Source organism: Podarcis gaigeae, assembly GCF_964106915.1.
Source record: "Podarcis gaigeae genome assembly, chromosome: 13".
NCBI classification, from domain to species: domain Eukaryota; kingdom Metazoa; phylum Chordata; class Lepidosauria; order Squamata; family Lacertidae; genus Podarcis; species Podarcis gaigeae.
The window spans coordinates 55,201,199-55,229,085 of NC_139689.1; the positions used below are offsets into that span (position 1 = coordinate 55,201,199).

At 48.3% G+C, this 27,887-nt stretch overlaps 1 protein-coding gene across 4 annotated transcripts in view; it reads left to right on the forward strand.

Moving 5' to 3' along the window:
- TRPV4 (transient receptor potential cation channel subfamily V member 4) overlaps positions 1 to 27,887 on the forward strand; it is a 53,920-nt gene that overhangs the window by 18,374 nt on the left and 7,659 nt on the right. For all 4 annotated transcript variants that reach the window (XR_014557650.1, XM_083710103.1, XM_083710104.1 and 1 more), the window contains 10 exons: positions 2,896 to 3,310; positions 5,991 to 6,163; positions 8,340 to 8,492; positions 9,708 to 9,848; positions 17,796 to 18,094; positions 19,154 to 19,333; positions 19,448 to 19,606; positions 22,694 to 22,786; positions 26,293 to 26,366; positions 26,886 to 27,051. Coding sequence is in view for 3 of the 4 variants with exons in the window: in XM_083710103.1 (XP_083566229.1) it covers positions 2,934 to 3,310; positions 5,991 to 6,163; positions 8,340 to 8,492; positions 9,708 to 9,848; positions 17,796 to 18,094; positions 19,154 to 19,333; positions 19,448 to 19,606; positions 22,694 to 22,786; positions 26,293 to 26,366; positions 26,886 to 27,051 (1,815 nt within the window). In the remaining variant the exon portion in view is untranslated. The remainder of the gene's footprint in view (positions 1 to 2,895; positions 3,311 to 5,990; positions 6,164 to 8,339; positions 8,493 to 9,707; positions 9,849 to 17,795; positions 18,095 to 19,153; positions 19,334 to 19,447; positions 19,607 to 22,693; positions 22,787 to 26,292; positions 26,367 to 26,885; positions 27,052 to 27,887) is intronic.

Consider the following 27,887-nt stretch of genomic DNA (forward strand, 5'->3'; position numbering starts at 1 on the left):
CAGGGATTCTTCAGTTGAGAATCCTGCATTGCGGGGGTTGAACTAGATGACCCCTTGGGGTACCTTCCTACTATTCTGTGATTCTAATTATTTAGCCTGCTTCCTTTGCAGAAGTCTGGACCCAAAGCATCATCTAGTCCAACCCCCTGCAATGCAGGAATCACAACTATTTCTATTATTATTAGTAGTAGTATCATTGGTCACATGTTGCTGATTGGGGAGGCTTCCTGAGCTGGGGAGGCTGCCTGGGGGTGTTTGTGACGGCAGCTGCAATACCTGGGAGTTGGCCTCTTTCAGCTCTGTGGGAGTCGGCCCTGAGCAGAGATGTGTAGAGGTGCTCACTCAGTCTCAGAGCATCCACCAGAGACACAGGTTAGCAGCAGGTGGATTGGGAAGTAATGGTAGATCTCTGGGCAACTTGCAGGAAGGGTTTAACAGCATCAGCCTCAAAATGACTTCCCCTGCTCCGGATTAGGCTGGTGAAATGAAGAGAGCTAAGCCAGAAGTTGACTCTGGTGGGAAAGGATGGTAGGATCAGTTCCTTTCTGGTCCTGAAAACAAATCCCTGGGCTCAGAACCAGAGCTGGACTTTGGGCCTCAAATGTGCCGCCCGCTGCCTCTCACACTTCATTCTAAATAGTGGTTGTGGTGCCTCCAATACTTTGTGCCCAGTGCAACTGAGCTGGCCATGCCCCCCTAAATCTGCCTCTGTCAGAATGTGCTCAGAGGCAGCCTTTTCTTCCTTAGCACACAATTTGCTGTTCCATAAATCTTTGCCTTGGTGACGGAGCAGCTCAGGGCCCCCTGAAACTTCAAATCCTCCTGCCTTTCTACATCCCGAGGAAGCTGGACTTTGGGTGGGGTTGGGCTGGTGAAAGCTGCCCTTGTTTCCTTGCCCTGCTGGCGTCTGTGCCGCAGAGCAACTACATCTGGGCGTGGGTAGGCTGGTGGCCAGCCCCACTGTCCTCCCCACAGTGCTCTTTGAAGCAGGCCCTGGTGGGGCGGCTGGCAGATGGGACAGAGCAGCAGCAACAGCAGCGTAGAGCTCCTCCAGCCTCTCTCCTTTCCCCAGTTCCTCCCCACATCACTCTCCTGTGTGCCTGCAGAGCACATCTGGCACATGGAAATTGTTGCCGTTTCAGCCCAGGAGGACGAGCGCCAGGCAAATCCAGCTTCTTTGCACTCGAGCCCAAGGTGGGTGGTATTTGGAACGCAATTAGAGTTTCAGGTGGGATGGGGATTTGCACCCAGAGCCAGGTCTGAAGTTAGGCTGGGGTGGGGGGTCATTGCCTTTTCAGGCATCTTCCAGACCCTTTCTTGGCACAGGAACACAGGAGCTGACTTTTCCTGAGTCAGACCCCTGGTGTCTACACTGACTGGTAGCAGCCCTCGGGGGTTTCAGGCAGCCAGTGGTCTTTGCCATAACTTCCTGATCCCTTTCAATGGTAATGCCTGGGATTGAACCCAGGCTCCTCTGCATGCAAGGCAGGTGCTGCGCCACTGAGCTATGGCCCTCGGCGCGTTCAGCTTTCATTTAAAACAGCCAAAGGAACCCAACACAGCAAGATTCTAGTCCTCTTCATTCTGGAGGCACAAACAGGTGTTGTTTTGCCCTAATGGCTTGGTAAGAGTTAAAACTGCTCCCGCCACAGAGTTCCAAGGTGATTGACAAGCCCTTGGTGCTGGGGGGGGGGGGAAAGTTCGCTGAAAGTTTTAAAATTGAAATCAATTTATTTTAAGCAGATTAGTCTACCTGCAGTTGGCACTGCAGTTCCATACAGATTTACAGGCTCTCGCCCTCCCCCAGTGTACACTTTTAGTAGAAATGATTTCAAGACATTTTGGTGACTGTGGCAGAAATCCCATAGGGATTCCGTAGGGACTGCAGGAACTGACCCTTTGTTTCTTTTTTGATGTATCCAAATTTTGCCATTTGGGCCATAGGCAGGACTATGTTTGTCTGGAATATGTCTTCAAAAAATGAAGACAAGGGATTCCCTGAGCTTACAGAGTCCTTCCTAGGACCACGCCCCGCCCCCAACTGTCATTACTAAATATGTGAGCACACAACATGAAAGCTTGGATGCGCTAAAGGTCTTTGGACACGGATGTGAGGATGCAGCTAGGATTTCAACAGCTTGTCAATGGGACATAAGAAGAGGCAAAGGCCATCTCCCCAGCCTCCTGTTCTGACAGGATTTGCCAAGGGCTTCCTGTGCTCCTCTGGTTTCCAGAGACTGTGGAGGCAGAGCAGAGCCACGGTGGCTAACAGCCCTCGACAGCCCTCTCCTCTTCTAAAGTCATCCAGGCTGGTGTCCCTTGCAGCCTCCTGTGGGAGGGAGTCCCCAGTTCAACTCTGCGCTGCATGAAGGAGGACTTTCTTTTATGTCCTGGCTGAATCCTCCAACATTCAGCTTCGTGGGATGTCCAGGAGCTGTTATTGGGGGGTGGGGGAAGCTTCTCACTCACTTTGTCTCTAAACTAAAAAGTCCCAAATGCCGCAACCTTTCTTCATAGGATCCTTTTAGTGGCCCTTTTCTGAACCTTGAAAAGCTTGAGAAATCTGCATTTGGCTGTGTAATATATATATAACTTATGGACTTTGGCTAATTTGGGGGAAAATGCACACAAGCTGCACATTTCCATGGGGGTGGAGAACCCACAAGACTTTGGACTTAGATGTCCCACACTCTACATCTGGATGTCTCAATTTATATTGACATGCCACCTTTTCTTTCTCTTATTATTTATTGCTTGCTTGCTTTGTATATACCGTATGTCATAATCTCCTGTTATTGCCCTTTTGGGTTGTTAACAATGTTAAGAAAGATTTGCAAAAATTGTGGCACGCTCCCTTCTGTTCTGTATTTTACTCCATTCCTTTTCCTCTCCCAGACCAGGTGTGACCCTCTCTGCCCCTCGCCACAGCCCTCATGGCAAATCTGGAAGACGCGGCCCACGCCAGCCCCAGTGAGTCTGCCGAGAGTCCGAGTGAGGAGCTTTCCCCACAGAACGACTCCTTCCCACTCTCCTCACTGGCCAACCTGTTTGAGAATGAGGAGGGAGCCCCCTCGGCCGAGGCTGCGCGAAGCCCCCCAGGAGCCGGGGATGGAAGGCAGAACCTCCGGATGAAATTCCACGGGGCTTTCCGCAAGGGTGTTCCGAACCCCATGGACCTGCTGGAGTCCACCATCTATGAGTCTTCGGTTGTGCCAGGACCCAAGAAAGCCCCCATGGACTCCCTCTTTGACTACGGCACTTACCGCCATCACCCGAGTGACAACAAGCGGAGGCGCAAGAAGGCCCTGGAGTGAGTATGGCGGCTGCTCTGGCTGGATGGTGGCGTCTTCTTGGGCTGCAAAAGGGCTGGGAGCTGAACTCCCTTGGCTGGTGCTGGGTCGGGGCAAGCCGTTCAGCCTCAGAATATAGAATGTAGGATGCAGAACTGCAGGGGTGGAAGGGAGCCGAAGGGCCATCTAGTCCAGGACTCCTGCAATACAGGAGTCACAGCTAAAGAATCCGTGACCGGTGGACAGCCAAGCTCTGCTTAGAAACCTCCAAGGAAGGAGTCTTCACAGCTTCCGGAGGGAGCCCATTCCATTGTCAAACGGCTCTTACTGTCAGAATGTTCTGCATTATGTTAAGCTTTAGTTCTTCCTAATATTTAGTCAGAATCTCCTTTCATCTGCAGAATATATCCCAAAGAACAGGGAAGCAGTCAGAAAAAAAGCGTAATGATGATTCACCCTTCACCAGCAGGTCTCAGGACGAGTTAAAAAGAGGGTCTGTAGGGAAGGAGCTGGGCTGACCTGAGTCCTTTACAGCTTTAAACACAAACACCTTGATTTGGGCCCAGAAACAAACTGGGGTTGTACAAAATCTAAAGGGAGCCCCGGCCAGTAATCTGGCTGCTGAGCAGCAACTATATGCTGCTCCTGGGAGCTTACACTGAAGGGTGGCTCTTAAATAATTCTTCTTCTTCTTCTTCTTCTTCTTCTTCTTCTTCTTCTTCTTCTTCTTCTTCTTCTTCTTCTTCTTTTCTTATTAAATTTTTATACCCCCCTCCTTCTGAAGATCACAGGGTGGTTCACAACATAAAAATACAAACAGAGTATCTGTAATGTCTGAAAAGTCTGTCCTGGGTATGAGATGCATAATTTCTAAGGAAGATCCCTGGAGTTCTGTATTTCCGTCTGGACCTTCCCACTTTTTGCAGTTAATTTCCTGAACAAGTTGAAAATTGGGGGTGGGAGGAAGGGAGTGAGGAATGAGCGCTAACGCAGTTTTGAAACACCACTAGAAAACAAGCATTTTGCAGGATTCGCCACGAAAGGGCATTTTTGCAAGACTGTTTCTCCGAATGAATGCCTTGGGTGGTGGGATACATTCCCATGGGGGCCATTTATCACCTAAGCAAACAATTGGCAGAGTGTAGGCTCTGGTGGGACGTATTGCAAAAGGAAGTGTGTGCACTGACTTGGCAGGACATCAAATTCAGGATGAAAAAGAGTGTTTCATTCCCCCCTCCTTCAAATTCTGACACTAAAAATGTACCCTGTTGTGAGGTCATTTGGGTAACAGAGGAAAAAAAGCAAGAGGGAGAATTGGTTTTAGGAAGCGATACTGGAGCCCACAAGAGTTGGTCCCTGTAATTGGTGATGTGATGATAAAGAGAGGATCCTTGAGCATGTGAAGAATGCCTCTCTCTCTCTCTCTCTCTCTCTCTCTCTCTCTCTCTCTCTCTCTCTTCACCTCACCTTACCTCACCTCACCTGGATTGGATAGCCCTCCCTGTTGAAACCCAGCAAGAGCTCCTTCCGCTCCCCAGCTAGGGAGAGCATCTTGTTCCCACATGGCTCTTTGGGGCAGGTGTGGCGCCTGGTCAAAGAGTCCTCTGTTGAGCCCTCCTGCCTTGGCTGCGGATGGGCCGGGGGGGGGAGAGGCAGGGTTGCACCAGCTAGATGAACGGGCTGCTTGAGGAACAGGGGCACGCGGGTGCCAAGAACCCCACAAGGTGCCAGGAGGCCTGGGGTGGGCACACTGCACCCCCCTCTCTCTCTGAGGCACAGCCCCATCCCTCCTCCAGGCTGCTTTGGAGACAGAAGATGGATGAGGTGGAGAAAGGGGGCCTTCATTGTGGGAGGCGATAGATACACCTTTTGCTCCTCTGTGCCAAGAAACTCCAAGGGTGCCTGTGCTGTCCCAGGTTTGGTTTCCTGGGAATGAAGGCCGATGGAGAGACGGGGGTGTTTTATTTGCACCTCTATACAAGCTTAACAGAGGAAGGAGGGACTCAAGAGCATCAAGACCCCAGCAGATCTTGCCTCTCCTTTAGGGTTTCAGGGAAGCCCCAAGGCACAGCTTTGGGGTCTAGCACAGAGTAAGTCCAGCCTCTGTGTCTCCAGCTTCAAGCATCAGCCAAAAACTCTCCCACACAAACTCCTTGGCCTCTTATTCCCCATCCTAGGATGAGGAGGCATCCAACTCGGTGGGGGAAAGGCCTGCCCATTTGTCTCTATGGCAACCCCTTCAAATAGGTAAATGATGATACTATCCTGACCAGCCAGGCCATTACCTTGCAACAAAAATTGTGTGGCTGATTTAGAGGCTTGTTCTGCTAGACTGTAAACCTTACCAGATACAGAATCATGGATTTGGAAGGAACCCACGGGTATCGTCCAGACTGACCCTCCCAATCTGTAAGTACAGGGTGTATATAAACAAACACAGAGGCCAGAGATCAGCCCCAAAACCTATTTGCAAGGCCTGGAATATGGGTTACAGTGCCCTTTTGCAGCCCCCAACAACCAAAGCTGCCCCTCCCACATCTAGGACTGGAAGCTGAGGCGTCAACTCTGCAGGGTGTGATAAATCCTGGCAACTTTGTAGTGGACTTCAATTCCTCCAGGCGGCTGTGTTGCCTGCCACCTCTGAGGCTTGTTTGGCCCAGAGCACAGGGAGGTTTGCTCACCAGCTTGCTCCATCCCCAGGAAGAAACCCCCCAGCACCAAGGGGCCTGCCCCCCACCCGCCCCCCATCCTCAAGGTGTTCAACCGGCCCATCCTCTTCGACATTGTCTCCCGGGGCTCCACCGCAGACCTGGACGGACTCCTGCCCTTCTTGCTGACCCACAAGAAGCGCCTGACAGACGAGGAGTTTCGAGGTGAGGGGGACGAGAGGCAGGGGCACCCATGGGTGAAGGAGGGCGCTGAGCAGCCAGTGGCTGAGGTGTGCTGCCAGGGGAGCTGGGTGCTCCCTGGGCAGGGGACCTGTAGCTGGCATGAATTCTGCAAATGCAGACTTACTTCTTTAGCCTGACGAGGGCTGAATCTACACTGACCTGTTTAATATTATTAGGATGAAATTAGATATATCATTCTAAAATGTCACAGGGCATACGGGTAAATTAAAAGCATTTCATATCTTGTTTTCTCCATAAAAACACAGTTTTCCTACGGTCTGTTCTTGGTTCCTCTGCAGCGCCCTCTGGTGTCTTATTTTAATAATGCATTATGAATGTTACAAGCAGAATGTAATGTGTCCATCTGTGTTACGAAAACCAATCCTTAACCCTTCCTTAACATGATAAACCATGAGTGTAGATCAGCCCCAAGCAAGGCAAGGAAAAGGGGGGCAGCAGGGTATCCCTGTCCTTGAGGTACACCTGGCAGGATTGTTTATTTTATTGCATTTCATAGAATCCCAGGACTGTAGTGTTGAAAGGCACCCAAAGGGTCTCTTGTCGAATTGCCTGCGAGGCGGGGACTTGTACCCCCTGTGTTCTCCAAGGAGCTCAAGGTGGCTCTTCTGCCCCTCCTTGTGCGGTGTGTCTGGGCGAGAGGCAGTGATGGACACCCGAGGCCACCCAGGGAGCTTCATGACCAAGCGGAGGTTTTGAACCCGGGTCCCTGGGTCCTCGACCGACATGACAGCACACTGGCTCTTTCCCGCCTACTGGATGCTGGGAGTCTTGCTCAGTTCTCCTCCGCTTGAGATGGGCAGGAGCTTTTCCAGAGCATGGCTGGTGTTTCAAATATCAATTGTGGATTGTGTTGTGGAGGCTCCTAGGGCTTTTGTCCCTGTAGCCCAACAGGTTGGCCAGGTTTTTGTTTTGTTTTTTTAAATTGTTTCAAAATCTGCTTGGCCACAGACTACAGTGGGGCAGAAGACGTCTGTGTGTCTGTGCCTGCCTTTAGAAGCGAAGACACTTCCCCTGTTTATGCAGGTTTTTTGTTTTGTTTTAAAAAACCTTTCTCCAGCAGCGGGGGGGGGGGGGGAGGGGGGAGAGAGAGAAAGAGACCCAACCTACTAGATCATGGCTCCTAGCCCCCTGGCAGTCTGAGGCGGCGGACGCTAGGAATGCCACTTGCGGAAGGCGCAGGAGGGCAGAGATGCTCTTGCGTTCCGCTGCTGCTGCTGCTGCTGCTGCTTGGGGGGTCCCATTGGGGGCATCCTGGTGGCCACTGTGCAAACAGGACGAGATGGGCCCCCACTGGCCGCACCAGCCAGGGCTTCCATGCTGTTCTTAGAGCATTCCAATGAGATTTCCTCAGGGGGATCAGAATTCTTAAAAAGCAAAACGATTGACAAATACCTTGTCGTGCTGTTCAATTCCTTGCTCTCACTCAGCTCACTTCACAGCCACAGTCCGTCCTGAGCCCAAGATTCTGTCCAGCTTTAGGTTTCTCTCTTTAAATATAAGCTGTAGAAAGCAGCTTTAAAACACAAAAATATGGCTCAGAATGCACTTAATTGCTCGTGCCCAGCATTATTGATGATGTGCAGCCAGGGCACTAGAACATCGTGCTTTGCACATGCTCAGTGCATAGGGGAGCATGTAGAAGAGAGGGGGAATGGACCTCAGTTTGTCAGCAGAGGGTGATGCAAATGCACATATAGAACCATAGAATTGTAGAGCTGGAATTGTAGAGTCCAGCCCCCTGCAATGCAGAAATCACAGCTAAAGAATCCCTGATGGATAGCTATCCCACCTCTGTTTGAAAACCTCCTAGGGAGACCATTCCACTGTCAAATGGCTCTTACTGCTAGATAGCGACTGGAGAGTGTCTACAGTTCCTGATGATGGTTGGAGAGACCTGGGTTCAAAACCCCCACTCGGACTCAAAGGTTGCTAGGTGAACTTGGGCCAGCCACTGTCTCTCAGACTACCTCACACGTCTGTTGTGAAGTTAAAAATAGAAGGTTGGGGGTAACAACATACACTGCCCTGAGCTCCTTGGTGAAACGTTGAGAGGTGAACATTTTAAAGTAGTAATTGCTGAGCTCCTTGTCTGTGGTGCAACATCCTGTTCTGTGCATCCCTCCTTACTCCCACCCAGAGCCCTCCACTGGCAAGACCTGCCTCCCCAAGGCCCTGCTCAACCTCAACAATGGCAAGAACGACACCATCCCATTCCTGCTGGACATCGCGGAGAAGACAGGCAGCACGCGGGAGTTCATCAACTCGCCCTTCCGGGACGTCTACTACCGAGGTGGGAGGGGGACTCTGGCAGGAGCAGTTGGGGGGGGGAAGGCAGCTGCTCCAAGGGGGGGCACTGGGGACCGTGCCTGGCGACTGCGGTGAGCTTGGCCTCAATCCCATCTTGAAATGATTGTCCAAGGGGCCTCAGTCCCATCCTTGAGTCCTGGTCAAGCCAGTTCTCTACAGGCTCCTTTCCCCCATCTTTTTACTTTGGTTCTGCTATCCAAGGAGAGTGGGAAAGAGCTGAACGCCCAGCCCTGAGATTCCGCCAGGCACTTCTTTCTGGGTTTCTCAGTCCTGAGGGCCAGAAACTTGTTTGTTTGTTTTTAAATGAAGACTATTATTATTACAGTGGTTCCTTGGGTTACAGACGCTTCAGGTTACATACACTTCAGGTTACAGACTCTGCTAACCCAGAAATAGTGCTTCAGGTTAAGAACTTTGCTTCAGGATGATAACAGAAATCGTGCTCTGGCGGCGCGACGGCAGCTGAAGGCCCCATTAGCTAAAGTGGTGCTTCAGGTTAAGAACAGTTTCAGGTTAAGAACGGACCTCCAGAACAAATTAAGTACTTAACCCGAGGTACCACTGTATTTATTAAATTTATCAATCACCTTTCTTGCCACAGAAACTCAAACCGACTTATAATATTTTAAGCAAAAAACAAGCACATATATACATTAAAGCCAGCATCAAAAAACAAACTCCAGTCTACGCTAAAACATCCCACCCACGCAGGAAGGCCTGTTAAAGGAGGAATGCCTTGGCCTGGCACTTAAAGATGTGTAATGACTGTGCCAGGCAAGCCTCCCCAGGGAGAGCATTCTGCAAGGAGGGAGCAACCACTGAAAAGGCCCCGTTCTTGTCTTGCCGCACGGAGCAGGGCCTCAGGTGATGAGCACAGGCTCTGGGCTGGTTTGCATGAACTGAGCTGGTCCCTGAGGTACTGGGGTACTGAGCCATATAAACAAAGGCAGGGGGGTCACACCTCATGCTCCACCCACTTTCCCCTCTGGCCACACCTACCGCTGGCAGGCGAGATTCCAAGTGAGCTGAATTGACCAGGCGGTGGCACTCTGGTCTGATTTGTGGCGGAATCGCAAGAAAACATGTTAGAGGGGCCACAGGCTTGGCAGCGACTAGATGGGAGATTGGCTGGCAAGCCTAGTGGTGAAGCCTAGTGGCTTATGCCTGAATGGTGGTTCGGGTTGTGTGTCCCCTCCAGGCCAGACTGCACTGCACATTGCGATTGAGCGGCGCTGCAAGCACTACGTGGAGCTGCTGGTGGAGAAGGGGGCAGACGTCCACGCACAAGCCCGGGGGCGCTTCTTCCAACCCAAGGATGAGGGCGGCTACTTCTACTTTGGTGAGCGGGACAGGGAAGCCTCGAGATCCCTCCGTGGGGTCTGTCCTGATTCTCTGCCAGTAGCCGCTGCTGCCTCATGAATGTTGTTCTTTTTTCAAAAGCGTATAAAAGAGGAGCTTGCAATCTGATTCTTTTTCCAGCAGAGAACACAACAGAGGAGGAGAGAAAGGCATGGCAGAATGAGGAGAACAAACCACACCTACAGATGTTGTAGGTTTGGTTCACTGGAGATGGAGGTGCATTTAGGTGCCTGGAGACAGGAGATCTGGAGGCAGACAGGGGCACCAAGAAGGACAAGTTTTGCCATGGGCACATTTGGATTTTAAGCAAGTGCCATTGGATCCGTCAACTAGGGAACTCCCTGCCATCGGAGTCGGTGACGGCCACCAACTTGGATGGCTGTGAAAGGGGATTAGACACATTCTTGGAGGAGGCAATGGCTCTTGATGGCTCCTAGACCCAGTGGCTCTGCTCTGCCTCCACAGCTGGAGCCAGCGCCAGCCATGCTTCTCCATAGCAGTGGGCAGGGGGCTCTTGTCCTTGGGTCCACAAGAGGCATCTGGTTGGCCACTGTGAGGACAGGTGCTGGCCCAGATGAGCCTCCTTTGGCTGGTCCAGCAGACTCTGCTGATGCTCTTGTGTTTAGGAGTGGGAAGATCACCCTCTCACCACCAAGGGAGCAAAGGGAATGATCTCAGAAGATTTGTTTTTTTTTTTTCAAAATTTTTATTAGGTTTTTTTAATAAAAGAGATACAAAAATGAAAAACAGCATTGTTTGTGTCTTTACAAAATTTCATAACATCTTTGGACTTCCTCGCGTCATCCGCTCGCACTTACATTGTTCATAAAATTTTTCAAGCAAATTACCATCTTATTTGTAATCTTATAACCAATCATTACAATATAGTCTATTAATACTCATCTAATTTAGTGATGGCCAATTGTTTATAATCAAGCATCCTTCTTAGCATTCCATCAAATTACAATAATTTTGTAAATAAATCTTAAATTTCTTCCAGTCTTCTTCAATCCTTTCTTCTCCCAGGTCTCGAATTCTGCCAGTCATTTCCGCCAGCTGCATATAGTCCATCAGCTGCATCTGCCATTCTTCCAGCGTGGGTAGATCTTGAGTTTTCCAGTTCTTTGCGATGAGTATCCTTGCTGCCGTTGTTGCATACATAAAGAAAGTTCTGTCCTTCTTTGACACCTTCTGGCCGACAATACCCAGAAGGAAGGCCTCTGGTTTCTTAGTGAAAGTATACTTAAATACCTTTTTCAGTTCATTATATATCATTTCCCAGAAGGCCTTCACTTTAGGGCAAGTCCACCAGAGGTGAAAGAATGTTCCTTCATTTTCTTTACATTTCCAACATTTATTGTCAGACGAGTGGTATATTTTGGCAAGCTTAACTGGGGTCATGTACCATCTGTATATCATTTTCATTATATTTTCTTTCAAAGCATTACATGCAGTAAAGTTTAGCCCAGTGGTCCACAACCTTTCCCAATCCTCAAACATAATGTTATGCCCAATGTCCTGTGCCCATTTTATCATAGCCGATTTAACCATTTCGTCTTGTGTGTTCCATTTCAACAGCAAGTTATACATTCTTGAAAGTACCTTAGTCTTAGGTTCTAACAGTTCAGTTTCCAACTTCGATTTCTCCACCTGGAACCCTAGCTTTTTGTCATTTTTAAAAACTTCTTTAATCTGAGCGTAATGTAACCAGTCTCGCACTTTATCCTTCATTTTTTCCATACTCTGCAATTTCCAGTTATTTCCATCTTTTTCTAATATTTCCCAATATTTTGGCCAATTGGCTTCCATATTGGGTCTTTTTCGGGCCTTAGCTTCCAGAGGTGAAAGCCACCTTGGGGTTTTATTTTCCAATAAGTCTTTATATTTTGTCCAGACATTAAACACTGCTTTTCTGACAATATGGTTCTTAAAGGCCTTATTGATCTTAACTTTGTCATACCATAAGTATGCATGCCAACCAAATTTATTATTAAACCCTTCCAGATCCAACACATCAGTGTCTTCGAGAAGTAGCCAGTCTTTTAGCCAGCAGAAAGCTGCGGCTTCATAATACAACCTTAAGTCTGGCAAGGCAAAGCCCCCTCTTTCCTTTGCGTCAGTCAGTATCTTAAACTTAATTCTGGGCTTTTTGCCCTGCCAGACAAATTTAGAAATATCTCTCTGCCACTTCCGGAAGCATTCCGTCTTGTCTATAATCTGTAGTGTTTGAAACAAAAACAACATTTTTGGCAATACATTCATCTTAATAGCAGCAATTCGGCCTAACAAAGAAAGCTTCAATTTTGTCCAACTGTCCAAGTCTCTCTTAATTTCAGACCAGCATTTTTCATAATTTTCCTTAAATAGACTCAGATTTTTTGCTGTTATGTTCACCCCTAGGTACTTTACCTTTTTCACCAATGATAATTCTGTTTCTCTCTGAAACTGTTCTGATTCAATATCTGTCAAATTTTTCCCCAACACCTTAGTTTTCTGTTTGTTTAACTTAAATCCCGCCACCCGACCAAAATTGTCAATCAATTGTAAAACTCTTTTCGTACTAGATTCCGGCTCCTGCAGTGTCAAAACTAGGTCATCTGCAAAAGCTTTAAGTTTATATTGTTTCGCTCCGACCTGGATCCCTTGCACCAACCGGTCCCCTCTGATCAAGTTTAAGAGCACCTCCAGGACTGAGATAAATAACAAAGCGGAAATCGGGCAGCCTTGTCGTGTTCCTTTTTCAATTTTGAACTCTTCTGTTACCACATTATTAACAATCAATTTTGCTTTTTGTTCTGAATATATTGCGTCAATCCCATTTTCAAAACCCCTCCCCACTCCCATTTCTTTTAAATTTCCCTTCATAAATTTCCAAGAGATGTTGTCAAAGGCCTTCTCCGCATCTATAAAAATTAGCACTGCTTTAGTGTTTATGTCAGTTTGCAAAAGTTCCAGGACATCAATAATGTTCCTTGTGTTAGCAAACATGTGTCTGCCTGGGAGAAAGCCTGCCTGGTCTTTATGAATTACTTGACTTAAAACTCTTTTAAGTCTGTTTGCCAAAACATCAGCAAATATTTTGTAATCCACATTTAAAAGGGAGATGGGGCGGTAGTTCTTGAGCTGTGTCTTTTCAGTTTCTGATTTTGGTATCAATGTGATGAACGCTTCTTTCCACGATTCTGGCGCCTTCTTTCCCTCCATAATTTCATTGCTGACCTCCAGCAGTGGTTGGATCAAATAATCACTTAATGTCTTATAGTACTTGGAGGTCAAGCCGTCTGGCCCTGGAGATTTGCCCAATTTCAAGTTCTGAATGGCATGTTCAATCTCTTGTCGTGTTATTTTGCTGTTCAGGAGTAGTCTATTTTCTTGTGACAATTTTTTCAATCCGTTTTTCCTCAAAAATTGTTCAATCTCAACTTCATTCTGCGGCCCTTTATATAATTTTTTAAAATATTTTTGAAAACACTTTCTAATCTCCACGGGGTTCTGTATACTTCTTCCTTCAATTTCCAAATTTGTTACTATGTTCAATTTTTGTCTCTTCTTCAACTGCCAGGCCAGCAGTTTCCCACATTTATTTGCCGATTCAAACGTTTTTTGTTTCATTGATTTAATCTTCCATTCTATTTCCTGGTTTATCAGTTTTGAATATTGTGCCTGATGAAGTTTAATTTCTCTCAAAATCGGCTGTGACTTCGGATTGGCTCTTAGCTTCTTCTCTAGTTCTTTAATTTTCTCCAGAATCTTGTCTTTCTTTTCATTTTGTGTCCTTTTCCTTATGGCATTCTGTTGTATCAAGAACCCTCTCATCACAGCTTTGCTTGCGTCCCAAATTGTTCTTTTTTCCACCGCGGTGTTCAGGTTTATTTCAAAATAGTCCTTTATAACTTTTTGGGCCTTCTTAATGATCTCCTGATTTCTAAACAAATTGTCATTCATCTTCCATCTAAAGGAGCCGGTTGGTAATAATGTCATGTCCATTTTCAAAGCATTATGGTCGGAGCAGGTTTTTGGGCAGATTTCCACTTTCCTCACCTTAGGTGCCAGACCTCTAGTAATCCAAATTTGGTCGATTCTTGTCCAAGTCAGTTGAGCCTCAGAGAAAAATGTTCCTTCTTTTCCTAGGGGGTTCTTGATTCTCCATATGTCGATCCAGCCCATATTTTCTGTCATTTCAAAAAAGGTCTTTGGTAGTCTGCCATCTTTGGTAACTTTTTGACTTTGCGACTTATCCATGTTAGTTGATACAATCCCATTCATATCTCCCATCATTATGATGTTGTCATAGTCTAGATATTCCAGCATGCTTTCATGCAACTTCTTATAAAATTCCGATTTCCCATCATTTGGTGCATAGATTCCTAATATCAAAATTTTTTCTCCTTGATACTGTATTTCAATTGCCAAAATTCTGCCATGTTCATCTTTAAATAAGAATTTAGGTGAAAGGCTCTCTTTTGCATATATCACCACTCCTCTCTTCTTCACTATGTCTGAAGATATAAATTCTTGGCCAAGTCTCTTATTTATCAGCACTTTTCTGTGGAGCCTAGTCACGTGGGTTTCTTGCAGGCAAATAATGTCCAATTGTTCCTTTTTTAATATGTGAAAATTTTTCCTCCTTTTCTCCGGAATGTTGCAGCCATTTATATTCCAACTCAGAAGTTGCAGAGACATCCTGGATAGATCTGGTTATTTTTCTGGGGGTGGTACCTTTTTCGCTGAATCTTCAGGATCCAAGGGTGCAGGTACCTCTGGTGTTTTGGGCTCCGATGGTAATCCAAGTTTTTTATGAAGGTCCTCTCCGTATTGGTTCAGAAATTTGTCTCTGTCTTCCAATGTTCTAATTTTGATCTTCCTCCCTCTGAAAGTAAAAGATAGTCCTTGTGGAAAATCCCACCTAAAGATGATGGCGTTGCTCCTCAAAAGTCTTGCTAATTCCAAATATTCCGATCTCAAATCCAAAAGCTGTTTGGGAACGTCCTTGTATAACTCAATCCTCTTATCTAAAATGTCCAGTGACTTTCCGTAGTGTAGGCCCAAAATCTTGTCCCTCTCCTCCTTTGATCTCAGTGATATCAAACAGTCTCTGGGCTTGTCTTTTTTTGTCAGTCTTCCAAGTCTGAAAGCTGATGTAATCTTAAAGTCCGTCTCTTCTAGGTTCCAGTGCTTGGAAAATATTTTGGTCAGAAACTCAGCCAGGTTGTCCTCTTCCACTTCGGGTATCGATCTAATCCTTAAGTTGGTCTCCCTACTTCTCAGTTCAATCATCGAGAGATATGTCTGGTGTTCACCAACTTGTTTGTTGAGTGGCCTCACCTCTTTTTCTAACTTTCCCAGCCTTTGGCTGGTGTCTTCAACCAATTTTCTGTTCTCCCCTGTAGCTCCCTTCAATTCTGCAATTGTTTCCACGTTCTGTGCCACTTGTCCAGCTAATTTATTTAAACATTCGGTGTTTTGGTCTATTTTAAAAGTTTGCTCATCAGCTTTTTTATCCAAGGATTCCACTTTCTTATCCAAAGATTCCAATTTTTCATATATTTTTTCTAAAATGGAGGCAGCTGTTCCTGAGGCCATATCTTCCAATTGTAGTTCCTCTGTTTCTCCTTCCCCTGCACGTGGCAGAGAAGCTGCTGCTTCCTCAGAGAGCACAGTGGGTACCGAAGATCTGCGTTGCTGCAAGGCTGAGGCTAAAGTTGTTTGTCTAGTTCGCGGTCTTTGTTCTTTTTCCTTTTCTTTTGGCTCCTTTTTCTTTGCGCCACTCATTCCAAATTTATCTAAGGCTCAAGGTCAAGCTGAGTTGTTCCCATGAGAAAAAGACAGCCCAAATGGTAACATTCAACCAGGAGACCGGGAAACAGAAAGTATAAGGATGTCACTGCTGTAAAGTCCAAAACCTCTAGGGGGAGCTTAAAAAGTCTTTCAGAGGGGAATCAATAAATACAGTTCACAGAGAAAACAAAACCCATGTCCAAAAGCCTTCAAATGCTAAATCTTCAGCAGAGTTGGTTTTACAAAAACACAATGTTTCAAGCAGTGCTTGCTGGTACCTCATAAGATGTCAAAGTAGCAAAGTCCAAGCCCCTCAGATTTTTTCCAAATTTTGTTTCAAAGTATTTATGTCTGCAGGCTGACTGCTACTGTTACCAGGCAGTTCCAGCACCTGGGTTTCCTTTTTTTAAAATGTAGATTCCTCAGAGAAAGATCCTACAGTCCAAATCTTAGCATAAATCCAATGCTTAAAATCCTTTTCTGCATTAAAGTGATGCACTGAATGCTCAAATCCAAATTGTAAAAGAGTTCATTCACTGCCTCCACTCCTCCTGCTCTTTGCTTTGAAGTTTAGTGTGAGCGGAAGACGGACTTCCTTTTTTACGTCCTCCGCTTTCAGCCAAATTCAGGAGCTTTGATCTTTAAGCTTAATTAAAAGTCCTTATTACTCACGGGTTGCTGCTTTCCAAGGTGCCAATTCAAGGAAGAAAGGTCAGCGCTCACCGGCAACGGCTTTGCGGCTTCACTCCGCCGATTGCGGAACGACCCTCAGCGCCGCAGCCTCCTCCACGATCCAGAGCCCCTTACGGGGTTCCTTCTGCGTTTTGGGGGCTGCTTCTGGCGCCCGCCGGGTCCCAAGACCGCAGGCTTCTGCCGCCTGCGGTTTTCCGATGTGGGTCTCCGCTTCGCCGTAGCGGACGACCCGTTTTCGCGCGGAGCTCCCTTCCCGGTTAGGAAAGGGCAGCCATTACCCTTCGCGCCGCCTCCGGAAGCCCCGATCTCAGAAGATTTGTGGGGGAAAGATTTGTCAGGGAAAGACCTCAAGTGCGCCCTTGTAAGCATTCGAGGAGGGGGTGCATTCAGTGAGTGAGAATTTTAAGAAACAGGCATCTCCCTCCCCATAAAAGTCAGTTGGCTCTTGCAAGAGTGACGGAGCCTCTGTGCATTGCAACACCCAAAGGCCAGGGGTCCCTTTTCCACCCAGGCTTTGTGGAGACACATCCATCCAGCAGCCCTGGAAGCAGAGTGCTCTGTGACTGATTTGGTTGTCTTTCTCTTTTCCATATAAAGGTAAAGGGACCCCTGACCATTAGGCCCAGTCGTGACCGACTCTGGGCTTGCGGTGCTCATCTCGCTTTATTGGCCGAGGGAGCTGGTGAACAGCTCTGGGTCATGTGGCCAGCATGACTAAGCCGTTTCTGGCGAACCAGAGCAGTGCACGAAAACACCATTTACCTTCCCGCTGGAGAGGTACCTATCGTATTTTTTGCACCATAACACTCACTTTTTTCCTCCTAGAAAGTAAGGGGAAATGTCTGTGCGTGTTATGGAGGGAATGCCTACGGGTGGCATGCCTATGGATTTTCCTCCTCTAAAAACTACGTGCGTGTTATGGTCGGGTGCGTGCTATAGAGCGAAAAATACGGTATTTATCTACTTGCACTTTGACGTGCTTTCTAACTGCTAGGTTGGGAGGAGCAGGGACCGAGCAACAGGAGCTCTCGTGGGGATTCGAAACGCCGACCTTCTGATCGGCAAGTCCTAGGCTCTGTGGTTTAACCCACAGCACCACCCGCGTCCAACCTCTTTTCCATAGAATCATACAATTATAGAGTTGGAAGGGGGACCCTAAGGGTCGTCTAGCCCAAACCCTGCAGTGCGGGAGTCACTGCTAAAGAATTGCTGACCAACAGTCACCCAACCTCTGTTTAAAAGCTTCCAAGGAAGGAGAGCCCACCCTTTCTGGGGGGGTCTGTTCCACTGTGCAACAGTCTGATCACCAGAAAGTTATTCCTAACGGCTTGTCGGAATCTCCTTTCTTGTCATTGGACTCTGTTGGCTCAGGTCCCCTGCTCTGGAGCAGCAGAAAACCAGCTTGCTCCATCTTCCGTCTACCATCTTCCCTCTTTCCTTTCACCTTCCTGCCCAGGTGAGCTGCCCCTCTCCTTGGCTGCTTGCACCAACCAGCCGCACATCGTCCACTACCTGACGGAGAACGCCCACAAGCAGGCCGACCTGCGGCGCCAGGACTCTCGTGGCAACACGGTGCTCCACGCCCTGGTGGCCATCGCAGACAACACTCGTGAGAACACCAAGTTTGTCACCAAGATGTATGACCTGCTCCTCATCAAATGCGCCAAGCTCTTCCCAGACACCAACCTGGAGGCTCTGCTGAACAACGACGGTCTGTCACCGCTGATGATGGCCGCCAAGACGGGCAAGATTGGGGTGAGATCCCTCCCTGGGGGGGGGGGGGAGCTGCTTGGAAAAAAAACAGTCCTGTTGGCCCAAGGCCCGGGGGCAAACCGGGTGCTCCAGGGCAAACAACCTCACAGGGTTGTTGTGAGGATAGGAATGTAAGAAGTGGCCGCTTTGGAACTGCCTGACTATGGATTCCAGCAGGCATCTTCACGCCACTCTTTTCAGCTCCTGACAAAAATATTTGTGTTTAGACAAGTCTCCTTGGATATGGGGAATGTTGACATCTGGTTTGTTTGTTTTTTAGCTTATCAGTGATTTTAATTACTTTTTGAATATTTAAATCTGCTGTATTTAAATCCTTTTCCTGTTAATTTTTTTCTTTCATTCTTTTTGTAAACCACTTTGAGGGTTTGCTTTGACAGTCATGGGGTATATAACTTTTATGAAATACATAAATTAAATTAAAATAATCATGGGGGGAGCCATGCCTAAAGTCCTGAGCGACTTAGAGGGGTGTGGGGAGGAGTCATGCTCCACAAGGGAGCAGGTGGCTGCCCAGGCAGCATCTCCAGGGGAGAGGAGCCTCTGAGCGGGCGGGTGACAGAAAGGGGCCTCTTTCGGCCAGAGACCCTGGGGAGTCTCTGCCTTCCACCCCAGGCACCCTTCAAACACAATTCCCATCAGCCCTAGCTGTCATGTGACCGGGGGCAGGACTTGTCGTGTGGACAGGCTCCCACTTTCTGGAAACAGCTGAAGACATTTTTCTTCCAACTGGCTTTCCCAGCTGGTTGCCATCCATAGCTTTCTCTCCCATGGATTTTTCCACTCCCTGTCCAAAGCCACTGTGGTCTCCTGCAGAAGCGAGCTCCAGAGCTTAACTATGCACTGCATGGTGAAGGAGCCCTTTCTTTCACTGTCCTGAATCTTCCGTTTCAGGTCCCAGAGGATGTCCTGCAATTGGGGCGCCTTTCCACGTTGGTGGACATGGCTGCCTCCTGCAGAAGGGAGTTCCGCAGTTCAACTCTGCGCTGCGAGGGGAGGGCCTTCCCGTCATCTGCCTGACCTGGCTCCCCCCTTGTCTTGCAGACCTTCCAGCACATCATCCGGCGGGAGATCAAGGACGAAGACGCTCGGCACCTCTCCCGCAAGTTCAAGGACTGGGCCTATGGCCCTGTCTACTCCTCCCTCTACGACCTCTCCTCGCTGGACACGTGTGGGGAGGAGGTCTCTGTGCTGGAGATCCTGGTGTACAACAGCAAGATGGAGGTGGGCAGAGAAGGAAGCTGCAGATCAAGGCAGCTTGGGTTGACGGTGCTGGGCCTTTGATGGGGCAAGCGGGTGCTGCCGCCATCTTTGTTCACCGGGCCCCTCTCCCCGCAGAACCGCCACGAGATGTTGGCCGTGGAGCCCATCAACGAGCTGCTTCGGGACAAGTGGCGGAAGTTTGGGGCCGTTTCATTCTACATCAGCGTGGTCTCCTACCTCTGTGCCATGATCATCTTCACCATGGTGGCCTACTACCGGCCCCTGGAGGGCACTGTGAGTACTGCACCCACTCCACCAAGGAGCTCACGAAGGCTACTGAGCGCGGCAGAGTGGCTGTGATTTAAATTAGGGTTCTGAGGTTTGGGGCGCAGCCTCCCATTTTCAGTTCCCATGATGCCCTAGCAAAAAACTTCTGTGCTATGCTGGGGCTGGTAAGAGATTGGTAAACGTACGGTGATTTGCTTTGATCCTCTCAGGCATTTGAACATGTTAAATAATGAGGAACCCGTGACTTATCAGCTTCCTTTATTTATACCCAGAACTTCAGTCTGGCAATTCTGCAAGAAAAGTAGTGATCGGGAGTGAAAAAGCCCTGCATTTCAGGGGGATGGACTAGGGGACCTTAGGGTTTCCTTCGAAGTCTACAATTCCATCATTCTATGAGTCTATAATCTCTAAATGCTTCTTTAACTTGGAGCGGGGGAAGTATTGGAGTTGAGTGAAATGGAGTAAGCCCCTCAGGCTTAAGGGAGGCAAGCAACGGGCTCCTAATTGGCCTTGCTAATTAAACACCCTAGTTTAGTGCAGCAGCTCCAGCACAGAGAGACCTGGGTTCAAAGGGATGGGGAGGGTGTGTATGTGTGTGACTTACCTCACAAGTTTGTAAGTTCCCTGGAGAGGGTCAAGCTCAGGATAGATAAATAAATCACCAATGAATAAACTCTGACTTATAAAACAAGTCTTTATTAGACATTGTATCTATGGATAGGGAAAGAATGGCACCTATGGGTTCAAAGACAATCCACCTCCATTGATTGTTGTTGTTGTTGTTTAGTCATTTAGTCATGTCCGACTCTTCGTGACCCCCTGGACCAGAGCACGCCAGGCACTCCTGTCTTGCACTGCCTCCCGCAGTTTGGTCAGACTCATGTTTGTAGCTTCGAGAACACTGTCCAACCATCTTGTCCTCTGTCGTCCCCTTCTCCTTGTGCCCTCCATCTTTCCCAGCATCAGGGTCTTTTCCAGGGAGTCTTCTCTTCTCATGAGGTGGCCAAAGTATTGGAGCCTCAGCTTCACGATCTGTCCTTCCAGTGAGCACTCAGGGCTAATTTCCTTAAGAATGGATGCGTTTGATCTTCTTGCAGTCCATGGGACTCTGAAGAGTTTCCTCCAGCACCATAATTCAAAAGCATCAGTTCTTTGGTGATCAGCCTTCCTTATGGTCCAGCTCTCACTTCCATACATCACTACTGGGAACACCATGGCTTTCACTATACGGACCTTTGTTGGCAAGGTGATGTCTCTGCTTTTGAAGATGCTGTCTAGGTTTGCCATCGCCTTTCTCCCAAGGAGCAGGGTTCTTTTAATTTCGTGGCTGCTTTCACCATCTGCAGTGATCATTGAGCCCAAGAAAGTAAAATCTCTCACTACCTCCATTTCTTCCCCTTCTATTTGCCAGGAGGTGATGGGTCCAGTGGCCATGATCTTCTTTTTTTGATGTTGAGCTTCAGACCATATTTTGCGCTCTCCTCTTTCACCCTCATTAAAAGGTTCTTTAATTCCTCCTCACTTTCTGCCATCAAGGTTGTGTCATCTGCATATCTGAGGTTGTTGATATTTCTTCCGGCGATCTTAATTCTGGCTTGGGATTCATCCAGCCCAGCCTTTCGCATGATGAATTCTGCATATAAGTTAAATAAGCTGGGAGACAATATACAGCCTTGCCGTACTCTTTTCCCAATTTTGAACCAATCAGTTGTTCCATATCCAGTTCTAACTGTAGCTTCTTGTCCCACATAGAGATTTCTCAGGAGACAGATGAGGTGATCAGATACTCCCATTTCTTTAAGAACTTGCCATAGTTTGCTGTGGTCGATACAGTCAAAGGCTTTTGCATAGTCAATGAAGCAGAAGTAGATGTCTTTCTGGAACTCTCTAGCTTTCTCCATAATCCAACACATGTTTGCAATTTGGTCTCTGGTTCCTCTGCCTCTTCTAAATCCAGCTTGCACTTCTGGGAGTTCTCGGTCCACATACTGCTTGAGCCTTCCTTGTAGAATTTTAAGCATAACCTTGCTAGCGTGTGAAATGAGTGCAATTGTGCGGTAGTTGGAGCATTCTTTGGCACTGCCCTTCTTTGGGATTGGGATGTAGACTGGTCTTCTCTAATCCTCTGGCCACTGCTGAGTTTTCCAAAATTGCTGGCATATTGAGTGTAGCACCTTAACAGCATCATTGTTTAAAATTTTAAATAGTTCAGCTGGAATACCATCACTTCCACTGGCCTTGTTATTAGCAGTGCTTTCTAAGGCCCATTTGACTTCACTCTCCAGGATGTCTGGCTCAAGGTCAGCAACCGCACTATCTGGGGTGTATGAGACATCCATATCTTTCTGGTATAATTCCTCTGTGTATTTTTGCCACCTCTTCTTGATGTCTTCTGCTTCTGTTAGGTCTTTTACACTTTTGCCTTTTATTATGGTAACCTTTGTACGAAATGTTTCTTTCATATCTCCAGTTTTCTTGAACAGATCCCTGGTTTTTCCCATTCTATTGTTTTCCTCTATTTCTTTGCATTGCTCGTTTAAGAAGGCCTCCATTGATTAGACACTTTAGACATTGATTAGACACTTGGGATTGAGAGTGAGGCAGGGGGAGCTGTTTCCATCACATGAGCATCACAAAAGCCATCTTCCTATATCTCAAGGGCTGTCCCAGGGAAGAGGGAGGGAGATCACTTTCTCCTGCTCTGGGGTGTGTGTGTGTGTGTGTGCTCAAACCAATGACTTCAAGTTACAAGAAAGGAGATTCAGACTAAGCATTAAGGAGGGTAAGAGCTGATCAAGAGTGGAACAGACTCCCTTGGAAGGTGGAGGACTCTCCTTCCTTGGAGGTTTCTAAGCAAAGGTTGGGTGGCCAGAGATTCTTTAGCTGAGATTCCTGCATTGCAGGGGGTTGGACTAGATGATCCCATGAGTCCCTTTCATCACCTTATGACCTTCCCAGAGGTGCTCTTTACCCAGCTGCCGTTGGGAAGGCAACATGCTGAAGCTGGCCATCCCGTTGGAGTGTGGCCATTGCTGCGTGCTTAGCAGGTGTCTTTCGGCACAGCCTCTCAGCAATGTCTCTTCCCCTCTGTAGCCCCCGTACCCGTACACCACCACCACCGACTATCTGCGACTCGCCGGGGAGATTGTCACACTCTTCACGGGCGTCCTCTTCTTCTTCACCAACGTAAGTATGAGCCGTGCGTTACTTGGCAAAGGGGTCTCCTCCTCCTCCTCCTTTCCCCCACTGTTCCCCCTTCTTCCTCGCCAATTTAGCAGATGTGTTTTTCTTTTTCCCTTTTTGTGGGTTCCTCCTGCCATTCTGTGGCCTGATTACAGAGCTTGTAGGCCGCATTCTCATCATACTTTTAAAGTGCTTTGATACTGCTTTAAACAGTCATGGCTTCTCCCAGAGAATTCTGGGAGCTGTAGTTGCTGAGTGGTGTGCAAGTCCCTGTTCCCCCTCAAAGGCCTACGATTCTCAGAGATCCCTGGGAAGAAGGATTGACAGTTAAGCCTCTGTGGAAATGGTAGCTCTGTGGGACGGGAAGTAGGGGTCCCTCTTTAGCCATGACTGTTTGCAGGGCTGCCAGAGTGCTTTACTTTCATGGTGTGTATAAAAGGTAAAGGTAAAGGGACCCCTGACCATTAGGTCCAGCTGTGACCGACTCTGGGGTTGCGGCGCTCATCTCGCTTTACTGGCCAAGGGAGCCGGCGTACAGCTTCTGGGTCATGTGTCCAGCATGACTAAGCCGCTTCTGGCAAACCAGAGCAGCGCACGGAAACGCCGTTTACCTTCCCGCCGGAGTGGTACCTATTTATCTACTTGCACTTTGACGTGCTTTCTAACTGCTAGGTTGGCAGGAGCAGGGACCGAGCAACGGGAGCTCACCCCGTCATTGCGGGGATTTGAACCGCCGACCTTCTGATTGGCAAGTCCTAGGCTCTGTGGTTTAATCCACAGTGCCACCTGCGTCCCTTGTCACGGTGTGCATAGGATTTATCAAATCACACCATGCATGCTTGCACCGGGGCACCTGGTTGCCCCCTGCCAAGGGGCCTTGCTTGGATCTGAGGATGATAATGTAGCTTTGGTTCTTAACAAAGTTGCAGGACTGAAGGAACAAAGGTTACATCCCCACCATGCCTTTAAAGCTCTGTGGTACTACTTTAAATAGTCCTGGTTTACCTGGCGCACCCTTTTTTTTTTAAAGGAAAAACAAAGTTAACCTCTTTTGTCTCACTTTGGTGTGATTTTATTGAATACATAAAAAGAAAATTTGCATTTGTCTCTTCCACAAATCTGTCAAAAAATCTGGAATAAGTAACTTGCTTGGTTGATACATTTCTTGATGTGATAGAGAGCCTTTTATTCTTTCAGTCCTACGTTCATGTTTCTGTGTCTCTGGCGTCTCCTGTGGGCCACGTTGCTTGAGCTCTTGTTTCTTAGGATGTTTCTTTCCACTTACCTGTCTGTATCTCATCACAAACATCCAGATAACCAGCTTTATCTTTTCTTCTTGTGAATATAACATCCCCTGCCAACCTTGGTTTGGGCTGGTTTAATTTACCGTATTTTTCGCTCTATAACACGCACCTGACCATAACATGCACATCGTTTTTAGAGGAGGAAAACAATGGAAAAAACATTCTGAATGAAACAGTGGATGTATCATTTTTGTGCTTCATGCTGTGGTGACCCAATTGTGCTTCATGCTGTGGTGACCCAATGCAAAAATCCTGAGAATCCCTGTGGATCCATGCTTTGTAACCACGTTTTTGCACCATTGCAGCCCCAGGCAACAGTGGGTGCGTGATTTTTGGGGGGCAGGCTGTAGCCATGGACATGCTATGTGCTCTAATGGTGAATTTGGGCTAACCCAATGCAAAGATCCTGAGGATCCATGTGGATCCATGCTTTGTAACCACGTTTTTGCACCATTGCAGCCCCAGGCAACAGTGGGTGCGTGATTTTGGGGGGGCAGGCTGTAGCCATGTACATGCTATGTGCTCTGATGGTGAATTTGGGTTGACCCAATGCAAAGATCCTGAGGATCCATGTGGATCCATGCTTTGTAACCACGTTTTTGCACCATTGCAGCCCCAGGCAACAGTGGGTACGTGATTTTTAGGGGGCAGGCTGTAGCCATGGGCATGCTATGTGATCTGATGGTGAATTTGAGGTGACCCAATGCAAAGATCCTGAGGATCCATGTGGATCCATGCTTTGTAACCACGTTTTTGCACCATTGCAGCCCTGTTTTTGCATCAGATCATTGCTATGTGATCTGATGGTGAATTTGGGGTGACCCAATGCAAAGATCCTGAGGATCCCTGTGGATCCATGCTTTGTAACCACGTTTTTGCACCATTGCAGCCCCAGGCAACAGTGGGTACGTGATTTTTGGGGGGCAGGCTGTAGCCATGGACATGCTATGTGATCTGATGGTGAATTTGAGGTGACCCAATGCAAAGATCCTGAGGATCCATGTGGATCCATGCTTTGTAACCACGTTTTTGCACCATTCCAGCCCCAGGCAACAGTGGGTACGTGATTTTTGGGGGGCAGGCTGTAGCCATGGACATGCTATGTGATCTGATGGTGAATTTGAGGTGACCCAATGCAAAGATCCTGAGGATCCATGTGGATCCATGCTTTGTAACCACGTTTTTGCACCATTGCAGCCCTGTTTTTGCATCAGATCATTGCTATGTGATCTGATGGTGAATTTGGGATGACCCAATGCAAAGATCCTGAGGATCCATGTGGATCTGTGCTTTGTAACCACGTTTTAAGTGGGGAGGGAAGGAAAAATATAGAAGGGACAAGGAGCACGAGAGGGATGTGCGGAGAAGCAGCTGGCTAAGAATGCAGGAAAGGGGTTTAAAGGGGGGGGGGGAGGAAGGCAAAAGTCCACCCACCCACTCAAGCCAGCCCTCTCTCTCTCTCTTATCTGCATGTTTTCCGCTGCCTGCCGAGTCCCCAGACGCAGCAGCAGCAGCAGCACCGGAGCAGGGACGCTCTGCTTTCCTCTCTACTTGCCTGGAGGGGAGGGGTTGCCTGGAGGGGAGGGGATTTCACTGCTCTTTGTTCCTTCTGAGCAAACAGCAACCGAAACAGAACAGGGTGGGCAGTAAGACCCTGAGGCAGAATGCAGGAAAGCAGCAGCCTCCTCTCCTCCGTGACGGCGCAATATGATTTTTGCCTGATTTTTGCCATGCACTTGGGACAAACGGCTCCAGGGACCACACATTCGCTCTATAACACGCACAGACATTTCCCCTTACTTTTTAGGAGAAAAAATCTGCGTGTTATAGAGGGAAAAATACGGTATATGCTTTTGACTCATGAAGTTCCAATTTGGTTTTGGGGTTATATGGTGAAAGTCAACAAAGACACTCTGCCCCCCCCCCAAGCCACCCATTCATGGCTTCCCCCAAAGAATTCTGGGAGCTGTGGTCTGTTCAGGGTCCTGAGAGTTGTGAGGAGACCCCAGTTCCTTTCCTAGAGCTACAATTCCCAGAGTTCCCTGGGAAGAGAGTTGGATGGCTAAGCTCAGATGGGTGGAAGTTGCTGTGCAAAATGTCCAGAGGGCCATCAGGTGGACGAAGGCTGGACTAAAAATGCCAAGTTCCTTGAGTAGCTTCTGCCTCTTCTCCATTGTGGACATTTTGTCTTCTCTTCCTCCCCAGATAAAAGACCTCTTCATGAAGAAGTGCCCCGGGGTGAATTCTTTCTTCATTGATGGCTCCTTTCAGTTGCTCTAGTAAGTAAAAGAAAGAAACCAGAGTGCAGCAGAATCAAATTTGCGGCCTGTGTGTGGCCCCCGACAGGTCAACCAGGGGCAAATGTGGCCCTCAGGCCAAAAGGCTAGCCACCCCTGCATTTAAGAGTGTGGGGCCCCCTTTGCCACACATTCCAGGGCATCTGCTGGGGTGCTTTTTGGCTCCCCCCTCAATTCATTTGGGGGAGGGAGCCAGAAAAGACGTCCAATGCACATTTAAAGCACATGACTTTCCCCAAAGACTCCTGGGGGGGGGTGGTTTGCTAAGGGGACTGGCAGATTGCAGCTCTGCCAGGGGTTAAACAACTGTTCCCACAATTCTTGCATGGGAGGGGTACCATGTGCTTTAAATGCACATTAGATGTGCTTGAAAACTAAGGTGTGAATCTGCCCATAGATTTTGGAAGCCCTTCTGGGTGAGGCTACCTGGTGTTTGCAGTGTTGCCCCACTGCTCCCCACCTGTCTGCCCCTGACTGGGCTTTGATGCTTCTTGCCTCCAGCTTCATCTACTCGGTCCTGGTGTTAGTGGCAGCTGCCCTGTACCTGGCGGGCATCGAAGCCTACCTGGCTGTCATGGTCTTTGCCCTGGTCTTGGGCTGGATGAATGCCCTCTACTTCACCCGCGGCCTCAAGCTGACTGGCACATACAGCATCATGATCCAGAAGGTGAGCCAAATCAGAGCGCAGTGTCCGGGGCCTGTGAGGACCTTGGGCTTGAGGAGGTCTGGCCGGTTATTTGAAGGTGGGTGAAAAGCTGAAGGGACCGTGGGATGCTTGAGGGTTTTGACCAGCAAGGCTGCATTCCTGTGTGCTTATCCTTGCAAAACCAATTTCTCATGGTTTCTTAGAAACCAGGTTGTGCTAACTTTGTCATCCCTCTAAAAGCTTCAGCAGAGCACCCTGTCAATCTGCTCAGAAGAGTGTGTGGCTGATGGGGTCTTCTCTGGGGCAACCGTCTTGCCTTAGTAAACAGAGTCTCAAACAAATTTTATCCTAAGGGCACTGTGAAGCCTTGCCCCCCCCCACTCTGGGCAGTGCTGAACTCTGCAGCGCAGGGGCTGGCATGATCCTCAGAACCTGAAGCTCCCCCAGCGTTGCCGGAGAACAAGAGTGGAGCACCCCCCACCCTGCGCTTGCTTGACAGGGGGGACCAAAGAAACCTCTGCACATGCCCTGTGTTCAGATATACAGCTGCTGATTCCTGGAGGTTAAGTACTTGAGGGTCACTCCCTGGTTCGACTGATGGTGTCAAGCAGCTGTTTTGGTCCCCAAGTTGTGGAACACTTGTGGAATGTGGGGTGTTGCCACCACCCCTCCAATCGTTCAAGATTCGCTCTGGCTCCTTGCTGCAAACGTTCCTTCAGATCAGAAGTGGGAACCCTTTTTAGCCCAGGGGCCACTTTCCCTTCTGGACAGCCTCCCAAGGGCCGCTTGGCAGTGATGGGTGGAGCTGGAGGCGGAAGTGGGCAGAGCAACAAATGCAATTTTTATCTTCCGTTTCT